At 43.3% G+C, this 12,458-nt stretch overlaps 2 protein-coding genes across 2 annotated transcripts; one reads left to right on the forward strand and one right to left on the reverse strand.

Annotated features, from left to right (window-relative positions):
- The first annotated feature begins 38 nt into the window (after positions 1-38).
- lage3 (L antigen family member 3) lies at positions 39-3,541 on the forward strand. The gene is made up of 3 exons (XM_077515266.1): positions 39-133; positions 1,681-1,809; positions 1,884-3,541. Exons 1-3 carry the CDS (start codon positions 45-47, stop codon positions 2,140-2,142), a joined length of 477 nt encoding a protein of 158 aa, XP_077371392.1. The 5' UTR covers positions 39-44; the 3' UTR covers positions 2,143-3,541.
- Positions 3,542-9,066: 5,525 nt separating this feature from the next.
- sp5l (Sp5 transcription factor-like) lies at positions 9,067-12,038 on the reverse strand. Its single transcript, XM_077515267.1, has 2 exons — positions 11,739-12,038; positions 9,067-10,488 (listed from the first exon to the last, which is right to left on the reverse strand). The coding sequence occupies exons 1-2, from the start codon at positions 11,790-11,792 to the stop codon at positions 9,457-9,459; spliced, it is 1,086 nt and encodes a 361-aa protein (XP_077371393.1). The 5' UTR covers positions 11,793-12,038; the 3' UTR covers positions 9,067-9,456.
- Positions 12,039-12,458: the final 420 nt, after the last annotated feature.

Genomic DNA, 12,458 nt, shown 5'->3' on the forward strand with positions numbered 1-12,458 from the left:
CCGTTTCCATGCCCGCCGCTGGGGGGCAGCCGCGCGTAACAACGATGCTCAAATTACTCGGACGAAGAAGTCCTCGAAATACAAACAACATGGCGGCGCCCGAAAGCGTCGAGCAAGCGAGCAAGCTGGAATTGTATCCTTCCATTTCAATCTTCTCAATGACATTGAACCACTCAACGTTTTGTTTGTGCTTTGTGTTCAGCTACGCGCGACTGGTAGTTAGCAGCAAAGTCGATTAAATAGGAGAATGGTGTGGTCGACTCGTACATATGAGAGTAAACATTTGGACAGAACATGCTGGACAAACGAAACACCGACTTGCTTACTGCAAACTTTTGACATTGCCTTGTTAACTAATATGTACATGAACATATGTTGGGGAAGTTAGCCAATAATTAATATTCTATCAGACGTGGCAAGTACAAAGGGTACATTACCCTGCGGAAATATTGTGTTTGTACTTTGTATGCCCCAACAGACAGGGCGTTTGCGGTCGCTGGACCCAAACTTTGTAATAAGCTCCCGCAGAACATCCGCTCTGCCGCGTCTATTGAGTGCTTCAAATCACTTTTAAAAATACATTTGTTTATGCTGGCGTTTAACACGTGTTGAGCTGGACACCTGAATTTGATCGTTTTAATCTGTTTTTTTATTTACTGTGTTTTAGCTGTGCTATTTTAATTTCTACAGTACTAGCTAGCTGATCTGGATATCTCCATTTTATTTTATTTTTTTTTAATTTGCATGGTTTATTTGCTATTGTTTCACCACAGTGTTTTTAATATGTGAAGCACTTTGAGCAGTGTTACTGTATTTTAACGTGCTATTAATAACCTTGACCTACAAAGATGCGGTTGTGCTATTTCCGGAGAAGTACAGATGATACTTTACTGGTTTGTAAAGAGGGGAAAAAAGCGGTACTTTAACACATGCAGTACTAAGTAACCAAGGGGGACGGGGTGTGCACTTGTTTATCTTCTTAGGATTCCACTGAAAAAAGGGGAGAGGGGGAAAAAAATCAGGTTATATGTAACATTGTTCAAGTTTTGGATGCAACAAAAAAACAGTTCCATTAGTTTTGTAATAATAATGCATCCGATTTATATAGTGCTTTTCTGGACCTAAGGTTTGAACTGAGTAACTAAAATTATAATTAGCTTACTGGCAACTAGAAATAAATGTATTGTGTGTGTGTGTGTGTTTAAATGTAAGTAGATATTGGGATTTAGGGCAATCGTTACCAGTTGTTGGAGTCAACATTAAACACTCTTCTAACTAAGGCCATGCATGGGGAATATCTTGCTTCTTGAAACCCATTGTCATGGTAACTAATGGACCCAAGATCTGAATGGATCAGTCAAGAGCCAAGCATAGACAGATGTTTTTCCCCTCTCTACTGACGTCTTTTTTTAATTTTTAAAAAAATTTTATGTCCTGTTTGCCATCCACTGAAGTTGAAAATGTGATGAAATGCTCAAATGCAGCCAGTACATGTGCAAATATGTCAGAAATAAAATTTCAGGCAAGTATACTAACCTGAAAATTGTACTTAAGTAGAATAACGAAGTATTTGTACCTGGTGGCGTGCCAGCAGGGGATTCCACACGTACTCCCAACCTCCTCCGAGACGTCGCCGGTGCTGTTGAGCCACATAAGTTTCCTTGACGCTCCCCCCGGCAGCTCTCTGGACGTTCCCTTCCCGTCGGCGCGCCAGGCCTCCATCGCTCTGCGCTCGCTGAGCCCCGACCGCGAGCCCCGGCGAGGAGGCGTCCGCAAGCAGCTAACGCTCGCCGGAAGCATCCTAAACGTGTGAGTAACCTTCGCTTAGGTCGCTTTGCGCTCAGCCGCCGGTGACCTCCATGCGCTTTGTGTGACCTTTTCAGGAAGTGGTGCGCCGACGAAGCTCGCGTCCTGCGCGTGTCCGTCAACTCCTTCCTGGAGCACCTCGGTCTGGTCTTAGAGACCATGCAGGCCTTTCCCGCCGACGAGCGCGTCCCTGAGGATCTTCACGCGCATCTTGGCTGTCAACCTTCATTCTGCCTCCGAGAGCCCGCCTTCCTCCAAAACTCATTCAAAACGCATGCGGACAAAGAGAGCCACCGTTTAGTGGACAGGCCAAACGACCATCAGGCTGAATGCTAACGCACACAATGAGCTACTGTAGGCCACAATGCCAAAGCCAGATGCTCACACGCAAACTGACTGAAGGCAGATCCTGACATCACTCACATATTGTAGTGCTTACAGTTAAGCCACACTTGGCATTTTTTGGGACATCATATCTTTTTCTTGCTTAGGACTGCATAAAAAAAGTGTGTATTTTTTGGGGATGGGGATGCAAGGGATTTACCACATTTCCATGTGCAACACTGATTGGATATCCTTTTCCGATGCTGTACATTTACAGTATCGAGACTGGAGAACATTTGAGACAGTACTTAGTAGAAACAGCATGATTTATGTTTTAAATTTGTTAAACACGCACAAAAAAGAGGACTTCAGACATTTTACAGCTTGTCTTAAATACTTGTATAAATTATATGCTTGCTGATTTTTACAGGAGGAAAATTTTTATTAAAGAATTATATCTGTGATTCAAGAAAAGGTGCCTCTGCCAAATCTAATATTGGAGTCTTAGGAACAGAGTGATAAAAGAAAAAGGGGGTCTTCAAAGCAGCACATACCCTCCACCAGTCAGGTGAAAATCTCCCGCCCAACAATCGCTAGATTCTAGCAGACGACCCAGTGTCGCTCAAGAACTTCAACAGCAACCGAGCTCAACATCAGCCTCAATGATACTCCACTTCTGAAGAACACCAACCAATCATCACTTCCCTCTCCTCTGCATACAATGCACAATGTAACACATCCAACTGACTCATTAATATGAAGGCCCAAAAATGCCAAAATAAATGTGAACATAAAAACAGATTTAAAAAAAAAATAAAAATACCGGTACAAAAAAATAAGTAGAAAGGAAAATAAAAACTATATACACTACTAACAAAAAATTATGGATATTTGGCTTTGGGTAAAATTTCAGTACGAGCCTAAAATGCATTCAAGCCTCTGCAGGTGAATTTAATGTGAGCTTCTCGAAGCTTTTGAATCACTTGTCCAACTGTTCAATGTTTCAGTACTTTTTGCACAAGTTGCTGTTCTCTAGCCAGGACCTTAACGGCAAAATTCACAAACGCCAATGCTGCAGCTCTTGGAGGTGGCATCATCAGGGAACGGCTGTTGGAGACTGAATCTGAAACCTGAATCCTATTGAAAATCTGTGGGATCAGCTGAGTCGCCGTGTCGAGGCTGGAAACTCTGCACCCCAACCTCAATGACCTGAGGGCTGCCCGTCAAGAAGAGTGGGATGTCATGCCTCAGCAAGCAATGAGTCGACTTGTGAACAGCATGAGATGCCGTCGTCAAGCTGTAATTGATGTTCATGGGTACATGACAAGTTATTGAGATGTTTTTTGTTGTGGTGTACCCACCATTGTTAACTTTTTGTTTCAATAAATTGTTGGAGATGAGGAAATCACAAGTGCATCCTTGTAAATGTTATACTTTCATGATATATCACTGTAGCATGAACTTTTTACATTTTCCATAAATTTCACCAGAAAGCCAAATATTCCTACATTTTTGTGATTAGTGTATAGTTCATTTGTGTTCTTGCGGCTGTAGCATGCATACATGTAGCGTGTTGAATCAAGATGATGTTGAATCTTTCACACATCTAGGCTCAAACGTGTTCAATATTTCCATCTGTAGAGCATTTAATATACTGTATCCTTAGGTGGTTCTCAAATTTCCGGTGTGTGTGCAAAGATAGGCCGTTCCCCAAGTAAAGTTTTAAAGTTCAGATGGGAACTGTCACAGTTTCTTTTATCTTGAATGCTCGCTATACGTTTTATTATGTACCCTAATCTGACCGTGCCATCGAAATACGGTCTGTTAGCTCCAGGATGGAGTAGGTCCTGAAGAGTACCTTTGCGTGGCTGACACCAGTCTCAATGAATTTCCTAATAAATTCATATATTTGCATTAAAAGTGAAGAGGAAGAAGGAAGAATAAGGCTTTAGTCTGTCTGGATTGAGTGGACACCCCATGGAATGTCTTAAATTAATATCAGCATTTGCGCTTTAGTATTTATGTGATTGGGAGTTTCCTTATTGTTTTGTTGAATGGTGATGCGCTTATATTGGCTGCCCTCAGCCTCGTTCCTTGTAGTCATGAATCGGCCTCAGTTTTCTGTTAGCTTGCCATCTGGCTCTTGGTCCCTTTTTTCTGTGGCCAGCAGTTCGCTTCGGGTGCCTGCTGGTGGCTGCTGTTTCACAAACTAAGATTTGAAATAGAAACAAGGCTACTAAAAAATGCATAAAACTACTCAAAAACCATCCAATCTCGATTACTCCGCTAGAGGGCGCCATCCTACTTCAGCAAAAAGTAACCTGTGAAAACATTACAAAAATGACGTAGTATATAGGGAACACACCCCAGAGCTTGATCAACTCTGGAGGGGCCGTCCTTGGGTGAGAGTGTCTAGTGGTAATGGCCGAAACACTCAATGAGCCTAAGGTTCACAACTGATGATGTGTTCCCACCCTAAATCACAGCAGGGATACTACAAATCTTACAAAATATAGGACTTAATACCTTGCTGTAATCATCATGACACCTCATTCATAATCTTGGAACTCCATTTCATGGGGTGAAAAACCGGACCTATAGCCATTTGCTGTCAAACTAAAGGATAATCCGTGGTCAAAATTAAGTGATTAATCTGTATTAAGGGCGGCACGGTAGTCGAGTGGTTAGCACGTCGGCTTCCCAGTTCTGAGGTCTCCGGTTCGAGTCCAGGCTCGGACCTTCCTGGGTGGAGTTTGCATGTTCTCCCCGTGCCCGCGTGGGTCTTCTCCGGGTACTCCGGTCTCCTCCCACATTCCAAAGACATGCATGGCAGGTTAATTGGCCGCTCCGAATTGTCCCCAGGTGTGCGTGTGCGTGTGAGTGTGGATGGTTGTTCGTCTCTGTGTGCCCTGTGATTGGTTGGCAACCAGTCCAGGGTGTCCCCCGCCTACTGCCCAGAGCTAGCTGAGATAGGCGCCAGCAGCCCCCGCGACCCTTGTGAGGAATAAGCGGTCAAGAAAATGGATGGATGGATGGATAATCTGTATTAAATGATCAATGCGTTTTTTTGTTTTGTTTTGTAATAAAACACTTTGACAGCACTACTATAAACAGAAAATTGCACAAATGCAACAAACCAGTTCAGTTTCATGTCAGCCAGTGCAGTGCCCGTGTAATTGTGGCAGGTGCGTACTAGCCCTTCACCTCTGACTTTATTTTGGTAACCACATTTCCTGTGGCCGTGTTTGCTGTTGACTTTACCTTTTTAAAGGCTGGGCGGGGTGTTTCCGGGAGTGCACCTGCAGCTGATCAGCAATCAACTCCTGGCTACAAGACCTCTGCTGATCTGCAAGCACGTGCCAGATGATTCCGACTACTTGAGTAGTATTCCAGCCTGTGTGTTTTTTTTTTTAATTTTATTTTATTTATGTTTATTTTTTTAATTTTTATTTATTTTATTTTTTTTGTAGTTTTTTTCAAACTGTGACCTTTTGCCATATCTAATCGGTTGTAGGGGGCACGGTAGTCGAGTGGTTAGCACGTCGGCTTCCCAGTTCTGAGGTCTCCGGTTCGAGTCCAGGCTCGGACCTTCCTGGGTGGAGTTTGCATGTTCTCCCCGTGCCCGCGTGGGTCTTCTCCGGGTACTCCGGTCTCCTCCCACATTCCAAAGACATGCATGGCAGGTTAATTGGGTGCTCCGAATTGTCCCTAGGTGTGTGTGTGAGTGTGGATGGTTGTTCGTCTCTGTGTGCCCTGCGATTGGTTGGCAACCAGTCCAGGGTGTCCCCCGCCTACTGCCCAGAGCCAGCTGAGATAGGCGCCAGCAGCCCCCGCGACCCTTGTGAGGAATAAGCGGTCAAGAAAATGGATGGATGGATAATCGGTTGTATGGGGTATATGCCACAGAAGAGGCGGGACGTGATTTTGCACATCAGTTTGTTTCCGGTCCGGGTTGCGAATGCGAAACCCAGCTAGGGGCACAAAGTCGGAAGCACAAGTATTTTTGACGCAGCCCACACGTCGCAAACCGAACCGGAAACAAACTGATGTGCAAAAACAGTCCCGCCTCTTCCATGGCGTATACCCCATTGCCTCATCAGCACCTCCCTGCCCAGCCTTGCTCAACGCGTCCTCAAACGAACTGCTTGTCTCCCTCCACCTCTGCTTCAATTTGGACCCTTCATTTGACATTCCATCTGCTCTTCTGCGAGTTGGCCAAGAACTTATCCACTCGCTGCAACCACGTGTCTCTGCCTTGTCCACTCTCATCACCACCTCAATAAAACACACTTCAATTTGCTTTTGGGTCCTCTGTCATTTCCTTGTGTGAACCATAACGGTTAACTTGATAACTGTCCAGTCGCCGGATGAGGCAGGAGTAACCTTCTTTTAAACCTAACTCTAGTTTGAAACATTAATTTTAAACCCTAAGTATAGATCAATACCCCATACCTTGTTTGAAACACTAACCCTAGCTTGCTAATATGAAACATTGAAAGCTGAGGTCACACATTTTAAGTTGCATTTTTAACCTTTAACTCCCTACTTTGAAACTTTAACCATAGTTTGAAACTTTAATTAGAACACCGAAGCATAGTCGAAAACCGTAATTGGAAACCCCAATCATATTTTCAAACCCTACTTTTGAAACCACCATCCTACTTCTACTTTAAAACTAATTTTAAACCTTAATACTAATTTGAAACCCTAATTTGCACCTGTTCCAAAAATAGTACACCAGTGGTGTGACATTTTCTATGAATGTTGAACAAGTGAATATTTGAAAATGAGATTTGGGAAATATGTACAAAGAGTTGGCAATTATGTATTTTGTAATTATTGTGAGAAATTAACATGATCAATGGCTTCACAAAATATTGATTAATATGATTTAAGTTTATTTGTGTACATTTGTTTTCCAGTGTGCATCAAACTGATAGCACTTTCCTCATTGCCAAGAAGTACTGTTTCAAAAAGATTGACTCCTGCATTACATGCATGACTTACTTCTAAAGGGGCAGGATGCAAGATTAAGAGTTTTTGCACATTTGCGACCCCTCTGGCGAAACGTGGAATAGACCCCAGCGACGTACGCCATACGTGCGCGTCTTTTCGGGCACGAGCAAACCTCAAAGTTAATCGAACAAACGTAAACACGGAGCACAACGCCTTTTTCATGGGCTTAATGTCTACAGACGTAAGAAACGTATTAATCTTCAAGTTACCTTGTATGTGAAAGTCATTTTGAGTGACAAAAGCTTACGTAATTACAACCTTCCAAACATAAATGGTGCATCCCGTGAATCCGATGACATTGAGGATAGCAGAGCGTTGCTAAAAAAATATGCCCAAGTGCGGAGACATTAGTTAGCGACCGTGAGGTAGTTTTATTCCGCACTTCTAATCATAAATAGACCCGTATTTTCGTTACGGTCTTCCCTTTTTTAGCAAAAAGTCAGCAAGCTGTGGGTCCCGTTTCATCCCCAGGATAGCTCTTAGCGCTCTCCACCTGACAAACGCTGCTCCTATATTTATCCGCGTCCTCCCGTGACGCTGGTCTGAAAGTTTTTGACTTCTCTTTGTCTTCCGTGGAGTCTCCATAAGGGATTGAGACGTATCGGGTGCAGGTCTCTCTAAATCCATCTTGAATTAGCTGTCCTGTCCGTGAAGTTGCGTGAACAATCGCGAGAGCTAACAGGGACGATAGCGTGCAGAGCCACAGTTAAAGATTCCGGCCCGAACGCTCTAACATTTTTTCCTTTTACAGAAAAATAGGGACAACAGGCATTGTGCCTCCAATAGTGCCTCCTGTCCATAATACAATTCTTAAAACGTGCGGGTGAAAAATATGGTTATTTTAACACTCAAATTTGAGTCTAATCGTGCACCTTTTAATAACTGAAAGAAAGACTTTGTAAATTTGTTACTGTAATTTGAGTTTTGATCATGTTAAGCACAATTTTCCATGCTCCTAATGAAATGTCAATTGGATGTTCTGGTTTGATATTTGCTGAAGGCATATTGTCACATTTTGTATTTTCACTGTTTGGACAAACTGTCCCTGCCGTTTCACAGATAAAGTAATTTATTGTCATGATTTTCTTTCTTAATCTCACTAATCACACAATGTATTGCAACATCTTTGAGTCCTTTTTGAAAAGTTTTCAATCTTCATAATAAACCTTGATGTCGTGTGCTATTCTATAGACCCCCTTGCTATGAATACAGGCAAGGGTCTGACCCCCTCTCCCCCCTCCTCGAAGGTTCAAACAGACTTCAAAACAAAGACAAGGAACCCCTGGATGAGCAGACATCTGGTTGGCCGCTCTCCGAATAAAGGCCCATTCTGGGCCGTAAAGCAGAGCCTATCGTAACACGACTGTGATATACGGCTGCGGGTTGCGGAGGGGGGTTCGAGGGGTATTAACTTTCACAAGGGTGCAAAATCAAAGGGAGTTTCTGTCACCACCGAGGGGGTCTCGGCAACAGGGGTCCCATTCACAGGGAATTTCTCGCCAGTTCCCTCTGTGGCATCTGTTGACTCAATCTTCGTGGAGAGAGAGAGAAAAACAGTCATTAAAAGGCCACATGACTGTGAACTTGATTGCAGAAGGTGCGATAAACAGCCCATCAATGGGATGAGTATTTACTCGGAGGTGTGAGGGTCTTTGAACAGCCCACCATGTTGGTCTTCCTTCACGCCAGCAGCACAATGGGGCTGCTTTGGGGATCAAATAATCATTTACATGTACATAAAATGTTTGGCTTTTTGTGAGCTCTGTAGGAGATTCACACATTTAGTGAATGTGAAAGTTCAAAGTTCAACCAATTTTCATTGCTATTTACATCCAAATGACTTGTGAAGTGGTGAGAAAGTGACATTAAGGAAGTGTGCGTCGTTTCAACACAGATGTTTATTAAAATTCACATGCAGCCATTAACCCGAGAACAGTTTGCATTTATACATCATTTACATGTCACATTGGAATGTTCCACATACAATTTGTCAATCAGGAAATTAAAAATTGTGTTTTAAAAAAATTAGCAAGAATTAAAATCTAATTATTCAAATCAACTTCTTGGAATTTTTATCCACTCATCCTCTTTCTTATATGGCTTACCTTTAATTGCACAAAGGTGTGCTCATTTTAATGTATAACATTCTTCCCTCTCCCCCATTTCCACTCAAATAAATTTCGAACAAGCATATCATCATCTGCAAAATAGTTTGTGTCCACCTGCTTAAGATGTACAGATGCCCCAGTGTGCAAACCTATCGCGTCAAGTTTTGATTTGTGAAATTTTTGGAAAGACGGACGGCAGACGTTACTCCCTCTTAATGTTGGTGAGCAGCGGGTCCGAGCCCTGCGACCTGCTCTTCCTGGCCTGGTGCGTCTTGACGTGTTTGGAGAGGTGGTCGCTCCTCATGAACCTCTTGCCGCACTGCTGGCACCCGAAACGTTTCTCGCCGGTGTGCGTGCGCAGGTGCCGCTGCAGCTCGTCCGACCGCGTGAAGCTTTTGCCGCAGAACAGCCAGTTGCAGATGAAGGGCCTCTCGCCGGCGTGCCAGCGCAGGTGGGCTTTCAGGTGCGAGGTCTTCTTGTACACTTTGCCGCACTCGGGGACGTGGCAGATGTGTAGTCTCTTCTTGCCGAACTCCAATCCGCCGCCGCCGCCGGCTTGGCAGTTGGGGCACTTGCAGCGCCTGCAGCGGCGAGTGGAGCTGAGCAGGCCCTTGGAGGTCCCCTGGAGGAGGGCGGCGATCTGCGGCTGGTGGCCCAACACCAGCTGCCTCCCCAGGGCGAAGGGGTGGTTGGAAGGCGTGGCGTTAGTTTGCGGTAGGCTCCACCATTGCTGCCCTTCCTCCCCGTGGTGATGCCTGGCCGTGGAGTTCTGGAGGAAGCTGGGGAAATTTTGCCCCACGCCGCCGTGCTGGGGGTAGTAGGCGCCGTTGGCCTGCGGCTGCGACGACAACACTTTGACGGGGGAGAGTTCGAACGAGTACGATGAGGCGGGCTCGGCCGGAGGGGTGAGAGGAAGCTCGTGGTGAGGATGATGATGATGGTGGTGGGGGTGATGATGGTGGTGGTGGTGCGCCAGGCCAGACTGCACGTGGCCGGGAAACTGCACCTTGGGCACGGTGAAGGTCATTTGGTGCGTGCTGAGGGCGGTGCTGGGCGCCATGTCGTTGCTCCACAGCTGGAACATCCCAGAAGCGGAGCTGACGGTGCCCTCGTAGGGGAAGTGGGAGCTCTCGGAGCCTGCGGTGCCGCCCACCTGCCAGGCCTGGCTGCAGGTGGTGGCCAGGAAGGACAGGGCGTTGGGGGGACCCTCTGGAGAGGAGCTGGGTGTGCGGTCCTGTTTTGGAGTAACAACACACACAGAGAAAGCACACAAAATGCCCATCAATACAAAATGTACTACAAATAGAGCTAGACTGATATGTTTATTTTTTTTCTGATACTGATACTGATTATGAGTAGTCAAGGAGGCCGATAACCGATATTTGGAGCCGATTTACTCATTATTACTGAAAGAGACTAACTATATTTGCCTCAAAATTAGAGGGAAAAAAACCTCCAACTCTTAACTTTGTTGATTTAAAAAAAAAAAAAAAAAATTAAGTAAAGGTTTACCTAACAACTTTTAAGATTCATAAAATATTTCTTTTTTTTTTAAGTAAATGTGTACCTAACAACTTTTAAGATTCATAAAATCTTTTTTTTTTTTTTTTTTAATTTATTTTTATTTTATTTTTTTTATTTTATTTAATCAGTAGACTACTTTGTTTTAAAATGTCTGCAAAATTTCAGGAACTTCCCAGTGCCATTAGCATGTCTCAAAAATAATTAAATACAAACTTAAATAAGTACTCCATATTGTCTTCTAATTTCCAAAATTTCTAAATATCTGAAACGTTATATTTTTACTTATCTTAGTTTAAATTTCAAACAAAAACAGAAGGTGCAGTGAGTTCCTACGATCAACAAATTTAAAAGAAAATTTAAGTAAAGAGTTTCCTGAGCTTCACAGTTTTTGCTTGACCTATTATCAGCCGCATATGAGTCTTCAAAAAATCAAAATGCTGAATGTGCTGATAATCGGCCCGGCCTTTTTAGCATAGTAAGAGTAAATAATGCCTTAATGATGATATGCTAGCTTTGATTAAACTTATTTGTCAACACAGATAAATTAATCTAACAGTTACTAATTAATAAATGAATAGAATAAATAGAATTATGCTGAATTGGTTGCTCCAAAAAGGACAAAATAGTGTTTCAGAATGTCTTAATTGAGACAAGTGAGCAAAGAACAACTAAAACACTGACTTTAATTAATATCACTAGCTTTAATGTTGTTTTCATTCATTTTTTTTTTTTAACCCTTTTCTGTATTGACTTTAAATTGTGCAAGGTGGTAAATGAACCAACTTACTAGTATTATTACAAATGCTAAAATATTTGGTTGGTTCAACTCAACCACACCAAGTTTGTGCAATAGCGTTAATGTTAGGTTAAACACAAAAATATAATTCACAACTGTGCTCACTGGAACTCAGTTCACCAGTAATCATTTTATCAGGTACTAAAAAAAAAAAAAATAATTACCTGTAAAAATGTGTGCAAAAAGTTGTCAGTCCTTTGTATGGTGAGCGCAGCCATGTGTCCTCGCGTCCCTTCTTCTCCACGCAAGTGCAACGCAAACGTCCACGAGCGAGTGGAAAGTACAACAAAGTGATGCTCACTTCGGGGCAATCCCGCCGCATTCAAAACAAAGTCCAGGCGGGTGTCTGTTGAAAGATGGTCTCGGTGGTCCAGAGCGTGCAGGGACGTGGGAAGATGCGCGCTCTAAATCCGTGCTATCAACTCCTGGGGAGTCTGAGCTGCTGCTCGTCTTTATAGAGGCAAAAGATCCGCTCAACGGGGTCTCCAGTATGATGCAGGAGAGCGAGTCAATGGAGGGGGGTGGCAGATGAAGGGGTGGGCCGCTCATAATTTCACTCCATTTCAACCAGAAGATGACCCCAACAACTGACTCCTCCCCTCTATTGATATGAGCACAACTGTAGTGAGGCACGCCCCCAGCATCTACTGTCCTTTCTATGTTTAGAAACTTTTATTTTTTTTTTTAAACAAACTTTATTTATGGTCATGATTACTTGTTTGCAGTGTTGAACTAGAAGCTTCCAAAATGTAATTCTAATATTCGGATACATCCTAAAAAGTGTTTTTTTTTTTTTGTTTTTTAAACTATTGTACTATTATGCAGAGTAACACAGCTAGACCATAAACACTAAGTTTACATACAATATAAGAAAAAAAAAAAGA

The sequence above is a fragment of the Festucalex cinctus genome, chromosome 2, assembly GCF_051991245.1.
Source record: "Festucalex cinctus isolate MCC-2025b chromosome 2, RoL_Fcin_1.0, whole genome shotgun sequence".
In the NCBI taxonomy this organism is placed as follows: Eukaryota; Metazoa; Chordata; class Actinopteri; order Syngnathiformes; family Syngnathidae; genus Festucalex; species Festucalex cinctus.